Below are 17,092 nucleotides of genomic sequence, written 5' to 3' on the forward strand. Positions count from 1 at the left end.
CTGTTTTTTAGATATGTTATAATATACCATAGTCTTAGCTTGCTTAAATAGTCAGTTTGTGTTTTGTATAATGTTGCTGTTGTAGAAGGTCATTTTGTACACATTTAGCGACGGGTGCGTAACCCATCTGTTTGTAGGCGTTTCAGTCCCGTGAATTCTAGTAACGTCATTCCGAACATTTATTTTCAAATTAAGAGACACTTTGGCGTAAGTGTGTTTCTTACATGTACTTCTCCTTAGTAGACTATCGGGTCATCAAAATGAAACTGTTTGAGATATAAGTGTAAAATAATAACGACCAGCACCACGAGATAGCAAATACCAGCACGTAAAAATGACACTTTAAAATTCCTGTAAAATAATAATAATAATAACAACAACAACAAATAGTAACAATAGTATATTAATTATTAAAAATTATTATTAATTTATCAAGGATGAATTACATACAAAACATTATACCCGACTTGACAAATTAATATTTTATTGTGTATTTCAAGGTTTCTATGTGAGAGAAAATAAGCACATACAAGTTCATCGATTTACCTTGTGTTTGAAGTGCAGTCAAGCTTTGGCTTATTTCCATACAGATAAAGAATGGACCAATAGCCTGTCGATTAGAATAGTCATACCTGACTAAATCCTGGACAACTTCTTCCTTATCTTAGAGCAGTCTTACCTGAGTACACCTGCGGACTATGGTTTGAGTGTACATGACATTTCATCATGGCTTGTGGTGGGTTTGTTTGTTCCAGAAATGCCCTCTGTTTGCTCAACATTATTTATGTGGTAAGTCTTGAACATTATTGATGTAGAAGTGTATTTATAAGGCAGTTTACACAAATTCTTGTTTTCACTTACTTTTTCATATTTGCATTAAGATTCAAAGAAGTATTCAATGTAAGTACTTTAATTTAAATGAATTATGAGTAACTGTTAGCATGCAGGTAACATTTTACAATAAGGTTCTATTAATTAACTTTATTAATATTAGTTAATGCGTTAGGTATCATGAACTAACAATGAATAATGATTATTAATTTAGGTGGTAACACTTTACAATAAGGTTCCATTCGTTAACATTATTTAATACATTAGGTATCATGAACTAACAATGAACAATGTTTTTTTTTCCAACATTTATTAATCATTGTTAGTTTATGTTAGTAAATAGTGCATAAACTAATGTTAACATATATTACTTTTGATTAAAAAAAAAAAAAAAGTATTACTATATGTTAAAATTAACATTAACCAAGATTAATAAATGCTGTAAAAGTATTGTTCACTTTTAGTTCATGTTAACTAGTGCTGTTAACTAATGTAAACAAATGGAACCTTATTGTAAAGTGTTACCATTTTGGCTAATGTTATTTTATAAATATATTATTGTTCATTGTAATTTCATGTTATTTCATAATGCATTAACTAATGTTAACTGATACTTTCAATGCAAAAACAAAACATTTTTTTCTCAATTCCCAATGTGCTCTAAGTCCTTGTGGTGGCGTAGTGACTCGCCTCAATCCAGGTGGCGGAGGATGAATCTCAGTTGCCTCCGTGTCTGAGACCGTCAATCCACACATTTTATCACGTGGCTTGTTGAGCGCGTTACCGCGGAGACGTAGCGCGTGTGGAGGCTTCACGCTATTCTTTGTGGCATCCACGCACAACTCACCAGGCGCCCCACCAAGAGCGAACCACATCATAGCGACCACGAGGAGGTTACCCCATGTGACTACCCTCCCTAGCAACCAGGCCAATTTGGTTGCTTAGGAGACCTGGCTGGAGTCACTCAGCACACCCTGGATTCGAACTCGCGACTCCAGGGGTGATAGTCAGTGTCAATACTCGCTAAGCAACCCAGGCCCCCTCGCGAAAACAATTTATTAGTAAATGTAGAAATTAATGGTAACAATTTAAAATAAGGTTGTATTCGTTAATATTAGTTTACTACATTACTTAACATGAAATAACAATGAACAATACTTTTAAAGCACATTTTAATCTTGGTTAATGTTAAATTCAACATACAGGTCCACTAATACTTTTTTCTTATTATTATTATTAAAAGTTGAATACATTAACATTAGTTAATGCATTATCAACTAGCGTTAACAATGAACAATTGTATTTTCATAAATTAATGTTAACCAAGCTTAAATGCTGAAATAAAATGTTGTTCATTGTTAGTTCATACTTAATGCAATTACTAATGTTAACAGGTAGAACCAAATGTTAAGTGTTATCAAATTAGCATTCACCAAGATTACAGTAATACATGCTGTTTAAGGATAGTTCATTGTTAGTTAATGTTGACTATTGTGATATCTAATGTAAAGAGCTACAAGTATTGATTCAATTGCCAATGTCCCTCTTGTTGATACAAAGTGAATCCATGAATCTCTTATTTCTTTGTTCTCAGATGGTAAGTCTTCTCATGATTAGTGTAGCAGCATGGGGCAAATGGTTCGGATTGGTCTCCAGTTTCAGAGTGATGGCTGCTGTCATTGCAGTTGGACTCTTTCTCTTTGCTGTGGCCATTGTGGGCTTGTACGGAGCTCTAAAGCATCACCAAGTCCTTTTGTTCTTTGTATCCTTTGCAGTGACCCATTTCTTCAAGAACTCCTCTACTTGTTAATAATTTAAATATGTTTGTGTAAATAAGATTTAATATGCAAATTGAACGCTGAGCAACTCAGTAGCTGCTTTGTCAGCACACTCATGGATCATTTGTTTCTTCTTGACATAAACTAACTATAAGAATCAATCATGCTTGAAATACTAGGCCATATTTTTTATAGACTTAGTGTCTTTTAGTATGCTCTGGAAACTGGTCCAAAACCTACTAATTTATTGCATGTGCAATTTAAGTTTTTTATAATCAACAAATGTTTTATTTGATCCAAATGAAACAAAATACAGCCTTAACTGGTGTTTAGTACATGCTCATTCTTTTCATGGTATTCATAGTGCAGTTTTCAGTATCATGTGCCTGCTTGGCGATTAGTAAAGAACAACAGGTAATTACAATGTCTTTATTACTTTGACATGGTGATACCAGTTTCCTCATTCCTCAAGCAAGGTGGTATTAAATTAAATTTCAAATGCTTTGTTATAGAACCTTCTTCTGGAGATAGGATGGAATAAGTCTGAATCAATGCAGAAGGATTTGGAAAGAACGTTGGATTGTTGTGACTTCAGTGAAGTTAACTACAATGGAACATGTGAAGCAGTAAGAACTTCTCTTTATCCTGTCTAGTCTAATAACAAGGGTTCATGTAATGTGATATCTTCTGGAACTTGTCTGGAAAATATTTACATTTTAATATGTAAATGAAAACAAAAATCAACATGCTTCTTAAATGATAGTTGATAGACCATTCACACCTTTTGAACAAATAGTCTGATGGAGATTACCTGGAATGTGAAGTCATGCAGTGTATACAGTGAGCTTTGGTAAATATGTAGTTTCAAGAACTAATCTTTGTCTTACCCATATTCACCCAAGGCCAAGATTAAAGGTTAATATTTTATAAATCTTCTAATGGTACACAGTAAAAAGTGGTAACCTGCAATTGTTAACCCTTAAAATGAGTTCTGTTGGTGTAACCTAATGTATTCAAGTTAAATAATATTTTTGATTTGAATAAAACCAGTTCATTTAGATTAACCACATGGAGCACAATTTTTAGGTTAACATTTAACATATTTAACAAAAATAAATTAACTGGTTTTATTCAAGTCAAAAATATTAACATTAATGCATCAACTTGAATAAAATAGGCTATGCCAACAAACATAATTTTAAGGGTTAGATCAGGTAGAAATAGATCCTTAAAGGGATAGTTAACCCAAAAATGAAAATTCTCTCATTATTTACTCACCCTCATCCCATCCCAGATGTGTATGACTATCTTTCTTCTGCAGAACAAAAACGAAGATTTTTTGAAGAATATTTCAGCTCTTAAATGGTGACCAGACTTTTGAAGGTCCAAAAAGCAAATAAAAGCAACGAAAAAGTAATCCATAAGACTCAAGTGGTAAATCCATATCTTTCTGAAGCAATGTGATAAGTTTGGGTGAGAAACAGATCAATATTTAAGTCCTTTTTTAAGATCAATCCCCGCTTTCACTTTCACATTCTTCTTCTTTTGTTTTTGGCAAATCACATTCTTGCCGGGGAGGAGAATTTATATTAAAAAAGGACTTAAATATTGATCTGTTTCTCACCCAAACTTATCATATCACTTCTGAAGACATGGATTTAAACATTGGAGTCATATGGATTACTTTTACACTGCCTTTATGTGCTTTATGGAGCATCAAAGTTCTGGTCACCATTCACTTGCATTGTATGGACCAACAGAGCTGAGATATTCTTTAAAAAATCTTCGTTTGTGTTCTGCAGAAGAAAGAAAGTCATTCACATCTGGGATGGCATGAGGATGAGTAAATGATGAGAGAATTTAAATTTTTGGGTGAACTTTCCCTTTTAGTTAACAATTGAAGGTGACCACTTGTTTTACAGTTGTTGGGCATATTTAAAGTTTAAATGTAAGTTTCTAAGGTTGTATTCAACCAAATGTGGACAAAAATAAAACACTTCTAAAATGATGGTTTTGGATGAATTTGACATGGAGATCATGACTGTGTATGAAGTCTTACTGTCTATGTGATGAGCTTTGGTAAATATGTTGTTTTCACTATGGTAGTAAAGTTTATTTTCTGTTTTCTCTCTGTCCTCTCTTTGAACTCAGAACTGTTTCAATGATCACAGTTGTACACCGTGTTCAGTGATAATCCAGGACTATGCTGATGACGCTCTGCATTTTGTTGGAGGAATCAGCCTTTTTTTTTGTTTTACAGAGGTGAGTGATTTTACAGTGGTGTCCATTGTGCTAAAATGTGATGTTTTAGAGTTTGAATGAAGCTTTGAACACATCTGAATGTGATCATTATCATGACATACTAAATTGAAAGAGATTTGTATTTTTCCTGTTTCAGATTTTGGTTGTCTGGCTAGCATACAGGTACAGGAATCAGAAAGACCCTCGACAAAATCCTGGTGCTTTCATTTAAAACACTGTGGTGTGGCACTTGTGTTCTTCTTTTTGAATGGACTTATCATTTGTGCTGTGCTCTCTTAATAACCATATTCATTATGTAATCCGTTTCCAATTTTAGTTTGAAAATAGTAATGTGTTAACTGCATGTGATTACTGCATCTGTTGGGTACAATAACAAATCCAATGTTACATTCATCTGTACAATATTTGCCATTATAATTTTGCTCCATGGTGGACTTCACAATAAATGTTTATTACCACTAAATAAGTAAGTAGGTTAGCTGGACTTGAACTTTGATCCCAATTGACAACTCTTGCAAAGATAAAGATTTGTTATGTAAATTAAAAGAGTTACAGTTTGACAGAAAATAAACTTTATATAAAGACTTGAAACATATAAATCAAACTACAGTATAATGGTCATTATGTTAAGTTCAGTAAGCCAAATTTAAATGTAATGACTTTGTTTGAACACTCAGTAATAATAGACAATAAAACCAAAGCAGGTTTTTGAAGTGAAAATTTTGGATGATTCATAATACAGTATCTTGAGATCTAGAGAACATGTTCTTTTTTAATACTTATTTTTAAGAGTACAGAAAAATGTTAAGGCATGTTCAACTGACTATTGCCAAACATGTCTGAAGCTTACACACTGAAACTTTGCAAACTACACCCAACCCAATTCCAACAGTCTGTCGGACCAGGATATGAGCAGGAAGTGCTACATCATTTATTTGTATTCCACATAACCAATTGTGTAGCACTCCTTTGTTGTTAAACTGCACTGTAAAAAAATGTCTGTACTTTTAATGGTAAAAGACTGTAAAACTGCTACAGAAAAAAAAATAAAAAAACGTTAATTTATTATTGAGTAATTACAGTAAAATATTGTAATATATTTTAAGACAACAGTAGTTTTTACAATAAAATGTTGTAAAAATAAAATTTTTTAGATGTAAAAGGTATGATTTTCCTGTATAATTAATGGTAAAAATTTACATGATGTTTAACAGAAGAGTACATGTACTTTTTACAGTAAATTATTGTTAAAATTACAGTAAAAAACAATAATCAGGTGATCCCACAATTCCCTGCATGACCCATCATATTTCATTATATTTTATGGGAATAGTTTTGTTTCTTTTTATTTGTAATATCAGTTATGTACATTGGGGTGTTCTGTGTTATATTTGATGTAGTTTAGTTAACTGCATTATTTAAATTTTACATGTGTTACCCTGATGGTGTTTAGTGTTTGTGTGAGTGACACTGAGCACTGTCTCTACATGTTTATTGGTCATTGCTCCTGGTAGGGCCACTATTGATGAACTTCATGTCATCATGTGCCCTTCTGTAATTACTATGGGGAGTAACAATACATTATAAAGTGAAAAGCAGTATTTAACAGTTTCAGAAGATTAATATCAAGTTTATGATATGTTTTTACTGTAAATTTAACAGATTTTTTATTTTTTACAGTGCCAGCATCATATAAATTACAACAGTTTTAAACTGTAAAATTTACAGGTTGTTCTGTAAAGTAGTTTTACATTTTTACTGTATTTTTTACATCATTATTCTGGCAACCACAGCTGCCAGTTTTTTTTTTTTTTGTAAAAACAACAGGATTTTTTTTACAGTGTGGTATACCAAATATATTTACTGAGTGCTGTCCTCTGCTGGCTACATACCAACAAAACACCTTCACCTGCTCATTTGCACACAATAGGGGTTTGGATCACAATTAACCACCTGCCTGAGAATTAACATGCAAAGAAGCAATTTTGCATTTTTGTTTCAAATTCAAGTTTTTTTTTTTTTTTACTTTATCTGTATCTAAAAAACTTTTGATCTGATTTTACACACTATTATGCTACAATACTTACCTCAAAACCTAGTTATTAAACTTTTTAGTATGTTATTCATGGTATTTTTAAGCATACAAAAAGAGTTTTTGAAAACATTTTGAAAATTAAAAAGAAAGGAAAATAATCTAGTGTGCAAACTTGCAGCTGTCCTTTATTGCATTTGCGCCACCTTTTTGGTTCAAAGTTTAAGAGGAATGCATTGCATTTGTGTTCTGTTTGGAACAAATTGGAATGTGTAAATTGTATAACTGTATAACTGAATAACATTTATTTGCACATTTATAATCTCTGAAACAGAAGTCATGGTTTTAAAAATTCTAACATTTGTGTTTTTAAAGAGTTAATATTTTACCATATTTTCTACATATAAAACTAAATGCATAAAACCATATCAAAGTAAGTTAAATAATTAGCAAAGACAAATTAAATTTAAGTTTAAAAAAAGTTTGCTATTCTGAAACTTAATCAAATAAATATTTACAGACCAGAACAAATCACAAAATATTCCCAGATTCCCTCAAATAATTCCCCTTTGCTTTCAGTTTCTGTCATTGATTTAGCACGGTTACAGTCAGATTACAGTCACTGATTTCAATAACTTTACATTAAAGTACATTACATAGATAACAGATTTTTCTGAAATAATGTTATGTAGAATACATGTAAAACATGAATTGTGTTCATATGTATGTCTTTTTTTAATCTGTGGCAGCCAGACAATGGAGAAACGTGTGGTGCTGAGTATTTGACTTGCATGAAACAATAAAAAAGGAGGAAATATAAACTTTACGGTGCGGAGAACTTCTATATAAAGTGTCTTAGAAAGAAGCTTAAAATTAATTAGTAATGTGATTACTTTTTTGATGAACTAATCAGGGGCAGTTCTAAGCTCAGTGGATATTCGGGGCTTATCCCAGACCTCTGTGGATACATACATCCTTTGATTAAACATCCTTTTATTAAATATTGAAAAAAAACATGTTTTTTATAATAATAATTAACATACTGTACATGTTACATTTGTGAAGTGTCATTTAAATAAATTAAATCTTTAAAAAAAAAAGATCTTTAAAATCTGAAATTGTGTGCTTTTAACTCTATGTACTGTAAAACGTAATTTAAAAAAACATTATTTTTGTTTCTTTTAGCTTTCCATAGATAAATGCACATTACATACAAGTAGCAGTTTTACATAATCAACCATTTTTTTATTATAATTTTTTTTATTATATTATTTCTATTTATAATATCATTAATTTTAATTATTTTATGAAATTATAACTTATATTATAAATCTCCACTTTCACTTCTATATTCTTCTTCTTTTGTTTTGGCAATTCACATTCTTCATGCATGTCACCACCTACTGGGCAGGGAAGAGAATTTATAGTAAAAAATGACTTAAATATTGATCTGTTTCTCACCCACACCTGAAGACATAGATTTAACCACTGGAGTCATATGGATTACTTTTATGCTGCCTTTTTGTGCTTTTTGGACCTTCAGCTTTCTGGCCACCATTCACTTGCATTGTATGGACATACAAAGCAGAGATATTCTTCTAAAAATCTTTGTGTTCAGCAGAAGATTAGTTATACACATCTGGGATGGCATGAGTGTAGTAAATGATGAGAATTTTCATTTTTGGGTGAACTATTCCTTTAATAAAAGATTTTAGTAAAACAAATGTCCCATAATTCTCAAGGAGGGACTACCATGAGGGGATTCCTGTCCCATATTAAAGCGGAACAATGCTCAAGGGGGACCCCTGAAAACATTTGTGGCTTTACTAAAAACATTCAGGGCTTAAGCCCCGGTAGCCTACCCCTAGTGCCGCCCATGGAATCAAAAATTCAAGACAGTAATCTGATTACAATTTTAGGAAAGTAATTAGTAATTTTTAGTGGATTACTTTTTGTAGAGTAACTTATCCAATACTGTTAGTAACAAGGCATGCACACTGACAGCAATTTAAAGGAATAGTTCACCAACTTGTATACTTTTTAACTACAAATGTTCGCTTCCGTATAGCTTTGTGACGTGCGCTCATGAGAGGGATGACTAAGCTCATTGGTAAGGTCACGCATCACGTGGAGTCAGGAAACACGTCATTGTTTACATTGGTTTTTTTTTATTATTATTATTTGGAAATTATTTTTATTTTATTTTATATTGTTTTTAAATTGTTTTGGACTGTTTAGGTTTGTGAACGGCACAAGTTTCTCTTGTAAACAATGGCGCGCTTCCTGACTCCTCCACGTGACGCGTGACCTTACCAACAAGCTTATTTCATCCCTTTCATGAGCGTGTGTCACAGAGATGTACAGAAGCGAACATTTGTAGTTAAAAAGTATATAAGTATTGTTTTGTTTCTAAAAATAATCAATCGTAGAAGAACTTTATTTGTCAACTGGAGTCATGTGGATTATTTTGCACCCTAAATATGCATGGAGGACATTCACTTGCATTGTTTAGAGGAGGAGGCCTGAAATTAAATCCTAAAAGTCTTCAGTTCTGTTTGGATGAAGAAAGAAACTCAGATACATCTTGGATGGCCTGAGGGTGAGTAAATTATCAGCAAATGTTCATTTTTGGGTGACTATTCCTTTAAAGCAACAATTTAAAGTGACCATAAGTCATTTATTTTCAAAGAGAGTTGGCGTTATCTAGCAACATGAGCAAAAGTGACCACTGGCAATACAACAATGTTGAACAGAGCGGAAACGTATGCAAATGAGCGGCCATATGATGTGGCAACTACCAACGGGAGTGTAGAAGATGATTCACCGCTTGACATAGTTTAAAACAGCTGTTGAGTAGGTATGCCAACTAGCAACATCACAGAGACTTGGAGATGGGTGGTTTAATTGCTGATAGTGCGAACGCCCCTTTACACAGTCAGTTTGACTGTTTGAAAACCATTTCCTCTTGTACATAGCCACAATCTCTTGAATCCGCAAAGTAATCACAATGAAATACATTCTGTTCTCTTAAACAGCTTAAGTCTGTCTTTGCCTAAACTGAAGCTAGAGGTGCCTGCTATGAATACCTCAGAGTGTCTGTCATCTATGATAAATCCTGATGTCTCTGTAAAATCTTGGAGCATTGTTTCAAAACTATCCAAAGTCTCACTGGTATTACAAAGGAAAATAAAGGCTCTGTCTTTGTCAATGACTGATTTTAGGATTTCTCCTTGGACTGTAGGTCCCAGAAGCATCTGCTCACAGTTTATGGAGTAGATAAGAGGAAGAAGGCAGATGCTTATTAGTAAAGGAGTCAATGGGCAATCTTCCTTCAGACCTTGTGTTGGGCAATATGGTGAATCTGATCTAGTGTGCTGACGACTCTTTACATCTGCCTCTGTCATCAACAACAGCTCCAGTACTGATCTAAATCTGTCAGGCAGGTCCGCTGACTTTAAGCTGTTAAACAAATAGGGCCACTTCAATGCACTTGGGTCTACTTTTAATGTAAAAATCAGCATTGGGATTTGGAAAGCACTAGTGAAGTCTTGAACAGAAGCATGTGGGTTGCTTTGACCTGGATTTAAAACATGTTTAATAACACTATTCAACCTCTCAGCCAGAATCAAAGCCAAAATTTTATAATCCACATTAATCACTGAAATCGGACTGCAATAATAATGAATGTTACGGCTGTAGGTATGATCATAGTTTCCCTGACTTGGTGATTCAATAACTAAACAATTGATAGGCTTGAGTTCAAGGATTTGGTTGAAAAATCCTTGCAGGAGGTCAACTAGTTTACTTGCAAAGTGTATATAGAAATGTACTGTTAATCCATCTGATGTTAGACAATCAGACTGAGGTAGGGAAAGTATAGCAACCAGGATTTCCTTCCTCGAAACAGATTCACATAAAACAGAATTCAGGGTGGATCTAATTTCTTCAAATCTCTCTGTTTGGTGTAAATGATCAAGGAAGTTAAGAAGACTCCTGGATGTGCAGGAAACATTTGATGTATGGAGATGCTCAATGTATGATTCTGAACCTAAACACACTAAAAAAATCATACTGTCAAAATTTCAATACATCCAAAAAAAGAGTGCAAAAAACATTTTCTACAATTTAATTGTATGATAAAAACAACAGCAAAAAATCTATCTGCCAGTAAGGTAAGAAAATTTTAATTCAAGGTATGTTCTCTGACAACAGGTCTTAATATCATGCACAATTTTGTTGTCAAGTTAATTTAGATTGTTTTAAGGAATATTCCGGGTTCAACATAAATTAAATCGACAGCATTTTTGGCATAGTGAGCCCGTTTACATGCACACCAATAGGCTGATTACTCTCTAAAATCAGCTTATTTAAAAAATCTGACAAGGCAAGAAATCCGCATTTACATGACATTTGAAATAATCATGTTATTCTCTACTTTTGATGTCAAACGGTGAAGAGGCAAGTGCTCAACATGTGTGCACATTGGATGAGCTGGTAAGAACACCGGGTAAGGTGTTTACATGGCATGCGAAATCGGCATAATGGGCAAAAATCTACCCATGTCGATCGAGTTATTCATTGTCACGATCACGCCAGGCTCTCCCTCACTCACTCAGCCTTCTCACTCACCGGATTACTAATCATGCACATCTGATACACATCAGCCCTCATCACCAGCACTATAAGCAGAGCACACACACTCTCAGTCATTGTCTGGCCTCGTCTGATGCTACAAGACTACTTACCTCGAAACCTACCTACTACGAGCTTCTACTATACCCTACCAGTGTTGTCACCTTGATCTAGTCATTCCCAAGTCAACTTCCAGTCATCCAGTCTTCCCAGTTGCCATCCAGTCATCCAGTCACCCACGTCATCCTCCTGTCTTCCTTCGTCTCCTCGTCTTCTCCCAAGTGTTTGCGTGTGCTCCGGAAACCTGTAAGGCAAACCCTCAGTTGCTACCATACCATCACACATTTCAAGAACCTCTCCTCAGATCATCTTACCTGTTTGAACACTGTGTTCCAGCCGATTCACTATTAAACTTACCTGTGTTACATGTCCCATCTCTCTGTCGTCTTAATCAGTACGTGACAGAAGGCCAAACCATGACGACGAATCCGGCAGGAACTAATCCTAATGATCCTTTCCAATAACTTGTTGATGTTTTACTGCAAACTCTCACCTCTTCTGTTTCTTCACAGTCACCGAGCACTACCGTCACACTTCCTGGTACCACTTGTTCACCGGTATTCAATGTCAGTTCTGTGGTCAATCCAGTGCCCTACTCTAGCTCGGTGGAGGACTGCAATGGCTTTCTGTTTCAGTGTTCGCTCGCCCTGGAGATGCAGCCACAGCGCTTCAATTCTGATAGAGCCAAAATAGCCTTCCTCCTGACATTACTTACCGACAGAGCTTTACAATGGGCAGAACACTTATGGACACAGGCTAGTCCCATCATGCAGTCACTGGATTCATTCTTTGCTCACTTCCGTGAAGTTTTTGGACAACCTGCTGGTGACACCACAGTGAGTGAAAAATTTATTAAACTCCATCAAGGAAAGGACAATTTTCTCAATTACTCCCTCAAGTTCAGAACCCTTGCAGCGGCCAGCGGATGGAACGAACCGGCATTACTTACCACCTACCGTCACGGGCTGAATCCAGTGCTTCAAACCGGACTTCAAATTCCTCAATGCCGACCCGCTGTTTACAAACACGCAAGTGGAGCCCTTTGTCTGGGCAGTCCGGGAAACAGAGCCGGCGTTCTCATCAAAGTAAGACTCAGCACAAATTGACCCCTGCTACCCAGTATTCTACTGGCAAATGTTCAGTCTCTGGAAAACAAGCTCTGCAAGCTGAAAGCGCAGATCTCTTTCCAACGAGAGATGAGGGACTGCTGCATTATCTGCCTTACAGAAACTTGGATGTCTGCGGAGATTCCAGACTCAGCCATTGAACCCGCGGGGTTCTCTGTGCACCGAGCGGACAGAGCGAAAGACCTCTCAGGTAAAAGCAGAGGTGGTGGTATATGTTTTATGATCAACAAATCCTGGTGTGATCAGAGGAACGTATATTCTATCAAGTCTTTCTGCTTTCCTGATCTGGAATTTCTGTGTTGACCATTCTGGCTACCGAGGGAAATCACAGTGCTCATTATCACAGCTGTGTACATCCCCCCACAAGCCGACACAGACCGGGCAATCAAGGAAGTGTATGGGAGTATAAGTGAGCAGGAAACCGCGCACCCTGAGGCTGCGTTCATTGTGACCGGGGACTTTAATAAAGCCAGTTTCAAATCAGTCGCACCAAAATACCAGCACATTAGTTTCAACACATGAGGGGACCAGGTTTTGGACCATTGCTACTCTCCCTTCCGGGATGGCTACAAATCCCTCCCCCGCCCACCATTTGGCAAATCGAACCACTCTTCCATTCTGCTTCTGCCCGCTTACAGGCAGAAACTGAAACAGGAAGCACCCACCCTCAGAACGATCCAGTGCTGGTCGGACCAATCAGACTCTATGCTACAGGACTGTTTTGATCACATGGACTGGGAGATGTTCCGGTCCACCTCTGATGACGACATCGAGCTTTACGCTGATAGCGTAATGTGTTTCATCAAAAAGTGCGTGGAGGACGTAGTTCCGACCAGAACAATATGGATCTACCCGAACCAGAAGCCATGAATAAATAGCGATGTTCACGCGGCACTTACTGTGCGGACCTCCGCTTTCAATTCCGGGAATGCGGAGGAGCATAAACAAATCAGCAGATCAGAACAGCAAAACGCCAGTACAGGAACAAGATTGAAGGACAGCTTAACACCACCAACTCTAGAAGCATGTGGCAGGGAATTAACATCATCACGGACTTTAAAGGGAATAAAAACTCTGTCATGAACACCGCTGCCTCTCTCCCGGATGAGCTAAATACTTTTTATGCATGTTTTGAGGGAAATAACACCGCCCTCGCGGAGAGAGCTCTCGCGGCTGAAGCTACAGAGGTTAGTTCACTCTCCGTCTCTGTAGCGGATGTAACCCAATCCTTCCGACAGGTGAATATCCGCAAAGCCGCGGGCCCAGACGGCATTCCGGGCCGTGTCATCAGAGCGTGCGCGAACCAGCTGGCTGGTGTTTTTACAGACATTTTCAACCTTTCCATCTCTTTGTCTGTAGTCCCCACATGCTTTAAAACATCCACCACTGTGCCTGTTCCAAAGCAATCAAAAATAACTTGCTTAAATGACTGGCGTCATGTTGCTCTGACCCCCACCATCAGCAAATGCTTTGAGAGACTAATCAGAAATTATATCTACTCTGTGCTGCCTCTCTCTCTTGACCCAATGCAGTTTGCTTACTGCAACAACCGCTCCACTGATGATGCCATTGCATCTACACTACACACTGCTCTCTCCCACCTGGAAAAAAATAACACTTATGTGAGAATGCTGTTTGTAGACTACAGCTCAGCATTCAACACCATAGTGCCCTCCAAGCTAGATGAGAAACTCCGGGCTCTGGGCTTAAACAACTCGCTGTGCAGCTGGATCCTGGACTTCCTGTCAAGCAGACGCCAGGTGGTTAGAATAGGCAGCAACATCACCTCATCACTGACCCTCAACACTGGAGCCCCACAGGGCTGTGTTCTCAGCCCACTCTTGTATTCCTTGTACACACATGACTGTGTGGCAACACATAGCTCCAATGCCATCATTAAGTTTGCTGATGACACGACAGTGATAGGTCTGATCACTGACAATGATGAAACAGCCTACAGAGAGGAGGTGCACACTCTGACACATTGGTGTCAGGAGCACAACCTCTCCCTCAACGTCAGTAAGACAAAGGAGCTTGTGGTGGACTTCAGAAGAAAAGACAGAGAACACAGTCCCATCACCATCAATGGAGCACCAGTGGAGAGAGTCAGCAGCTTCAAGTTCCTGGGTGTCCAGATCACTGAGGAACTCACATGGTCCATCCACACTGAAGTCGTTGTGAAGAAGGCTCATCAGCGCTTCTTCTTCCTGAGACGGCTGAGGAAGTTTGGAATGAACCGCCACATCCTCACACGGTTCTACACCCGCACTGTAGAGAGCATCCTGACTGGCTGCATCTCTACCTGGTACGGCAATAGCACAGCCCACAACCGCAAAGCACTGCAAAGGGTGGTGCGAACTGCCAGACACATCATCAGAGGTGAGCTTCCCTCCCTCCAGGAAATATATACAAGGCGGTGTGTGAAAAAAGCTCGGAGGATCATCAGAGACTCCAGCCACCCGAGCCATGGGCTGTTCTCACTGCTACCATCAGGCAGGCGGTATCGCAGCATCAGGACCCGCACCAGCCGACTCCATGATAGCTTCTTCCCCCAAGCAATCAGACTTTTGAACTCTTGATCTCCCACGATCAAAATACATCAGCACTGCACTTTATTACTCTTTATTACCATCACCCTACTGGTCCTGGAGCACTCAACAGCTGATGTGATCCTAGGGCGCCCATGGCTCTTCCGGCACAACCCACAAATATCCTGGAGTATGGGCGACATCCTGAAGTGGGGCTCCATCTGTCACGCTACCTGCTTCCCATGCCTGCCCGTGACCAAACGTCCATGTTCCCCTGTGTTGCAGATAAACTCAACCTCCATTGAGAGCCCTCCAGATCAACTATCTGTGGACATTGCTGCATGTTAGGCCCACTTCCAGGATGTCTTCTGCCCGAGACGAGCCTCCCAGTTACCACCACACCAACCGTGGAACTGTGCTATTTACCTGATTCCTGGTGAACCAGTGCCCAGAGGTAAAATATACCTGTTGTCTCTCCCAGAACAGCACGCCATGGAGGAGTACATGACTGAGGCTCTCAAACAGGGCTACATCAGACATTCCACATCCCCTGCTGCTTCCAGCTTCTTCTTTGTGGCCAAGAAGGGTGGAGGTCAGCGGTCCTGTATCGACTACTGATCTCTAAATAAAATCACTGTCAAGTTCCAATACACACTTCCCCTCGTCCCTGCTGCACTGGAACAGTTGCGTGGAACTACACTTTTCAGCAAGCTTGACCTGCATAGCGCCTACAATCTAATCTGGATCTGGAGTGGGGACGAATGGAAGACAGCCTTTGTTACTCCTACTGGCCACTACGAATACTGGGTCATGACGTAAGGCCTGGTGTTCCAGGGATTCATGAACGAGGTGTTCCGGGAGTACCTCCATCGCTTTGTCCTGGTCTAAATTGATGACATCCTGGTATACTCCCGGAACAAGGCCAAACATCGCCACCATGTTCAACTAGTGCTCGCCAAGCTAAGGGAATACCATCTCTACATAAAGGCTGAGAAATGTTTGTTCCACCAGAGCTCCACCCAGTTCCTTGGTTACATCATCAGTGCAGAGGGCATTAAGATGGATGAGGGGAAGGTGGAAGCCATCAAAACCTGGTCAGAACCTACCACCATCAAAGAACTTCATCACTTCCTTGGGTTTGCCCATTTCTACCGACGATTCATACAAAATTACAGTCACAGCTCCACTGACCTCCCTCCTCAAGAACAAGCCCAAAACTCTATCCTGGTCCCCTGAGGCCACCCACGCCTTCAACCAGTTAAAGGTAGCCTTCACATCTGCTCCACTGCTCCACCATCCCGACCCAGAGAAACCCTTCATTGTGGAAGTGGATGCCTCCACCTCGTGTGTGGGTGCCATCCTCTCACAGCCGCAGGGGAATCCAGCCCATCTCCATCCGTGTGCATAGTTCTCCAGAAAACTCAACCCGGCGAAGCACAATTATGACATCAGCAACAGAGAACTCCTAGCCATCAAATTAGCTCTGCAAGAGCTAATTGGTTGGAGGAGGCCCGTCATCCCTTCCTGGTCCTAACTGATCAACAGAATATCTGAGAGATGCCAAGAGATTGAATCCCCGGCAGGCTCTGTGGGCCCTCTTCTTCACCTGGTTTAACTTTTCCATCACCTATCATCCAGGGTCAAAGAACTGCAAGGCTGACGCCCTTTCTAGACTCTATGCTCCTGAGGACATTTCTGACCAACCCAAATCCATTCTGCCACCCAATCTGGTGGTCAGCCCCATCCAGTGGACCCTGGACGATAGGATCACCGAGACTGCCACCACTGAGCCAGCTCCGCCAGGCTGTCCACCCAACAAAACATATGTTCCGTCATCACAAC

At 38.6% G+C, this 17,092-nt stretch overlaps 1 protein-coding gene across 1 annotated transcript; it reads left to right on the forward strand.

The window, feature by feature from the left end:
- The first annotated feature begins 53 nt into the window (after positions 1-53).
- LOC127421875 (tetraspanin-13-like) lies at positions 54-6,314 on the forward strand. The gene is made up of 6 exons (XM_051665062.1): positions 54-789; positions 2,426-2,593; positions 2,943-3,023; positions 3,122-3,235; positions 4,761-4,871; positions 5,008-6,314. Exons 1-6 carry the CDS (start codon positions 727-729, stop codon positions 5,080-5,082), a joined length of 612 nt encoding a protein of 203 aa, XP_051521022.1. The 5' UTR covers positions 54-726; the 3' UTR covers positions 5,083-6,314.
- Positions 6,315-17,092: the final 10,778 nt, after the last annotated feature.

Source organism: Myxocyprinus asiaticus, chromosome 31, assembly GCF_019703515.2.
Source record: "Myxocyprinus asiaticus isolate MX2 ecotype Aquarium Trade chromosome 31, UBuf_Myxa_2, whole genome shotgun sequence".
NCBI classification, from domain to species: Eukaryota; Metazoa; Chordata; class Actinopteri; order Cypriniformes; family Catostomidae; genus Myxocyprinus; species Myxocyprinus asiaticus.

Bases quoted from the DNA above. Each gene is read 5' to 3' on its own strand.
- LOC127421875 (XM_051665062.1), top strand. From the start codon at position 727: ATGGCTTGTGGTGGGTTTGTTTGTTCCAGAAATGCCCTCTGTTTGCTC. The intron at 3,236-4,760 runs GTAAGAACTTCT...CTTTGAACTCAG, and splicing joins ACAATGGAACATGTGAAGCA to AACTGTTTCAATGATCACAG. The intron at 4,872-5,007 runs GTGAGTGATTTT...TTCCTGTTTCAG, and splicing joins TTTTTTTTTGTTTTACAGAG to ATTTTGGTTGTCTGGCTAGC.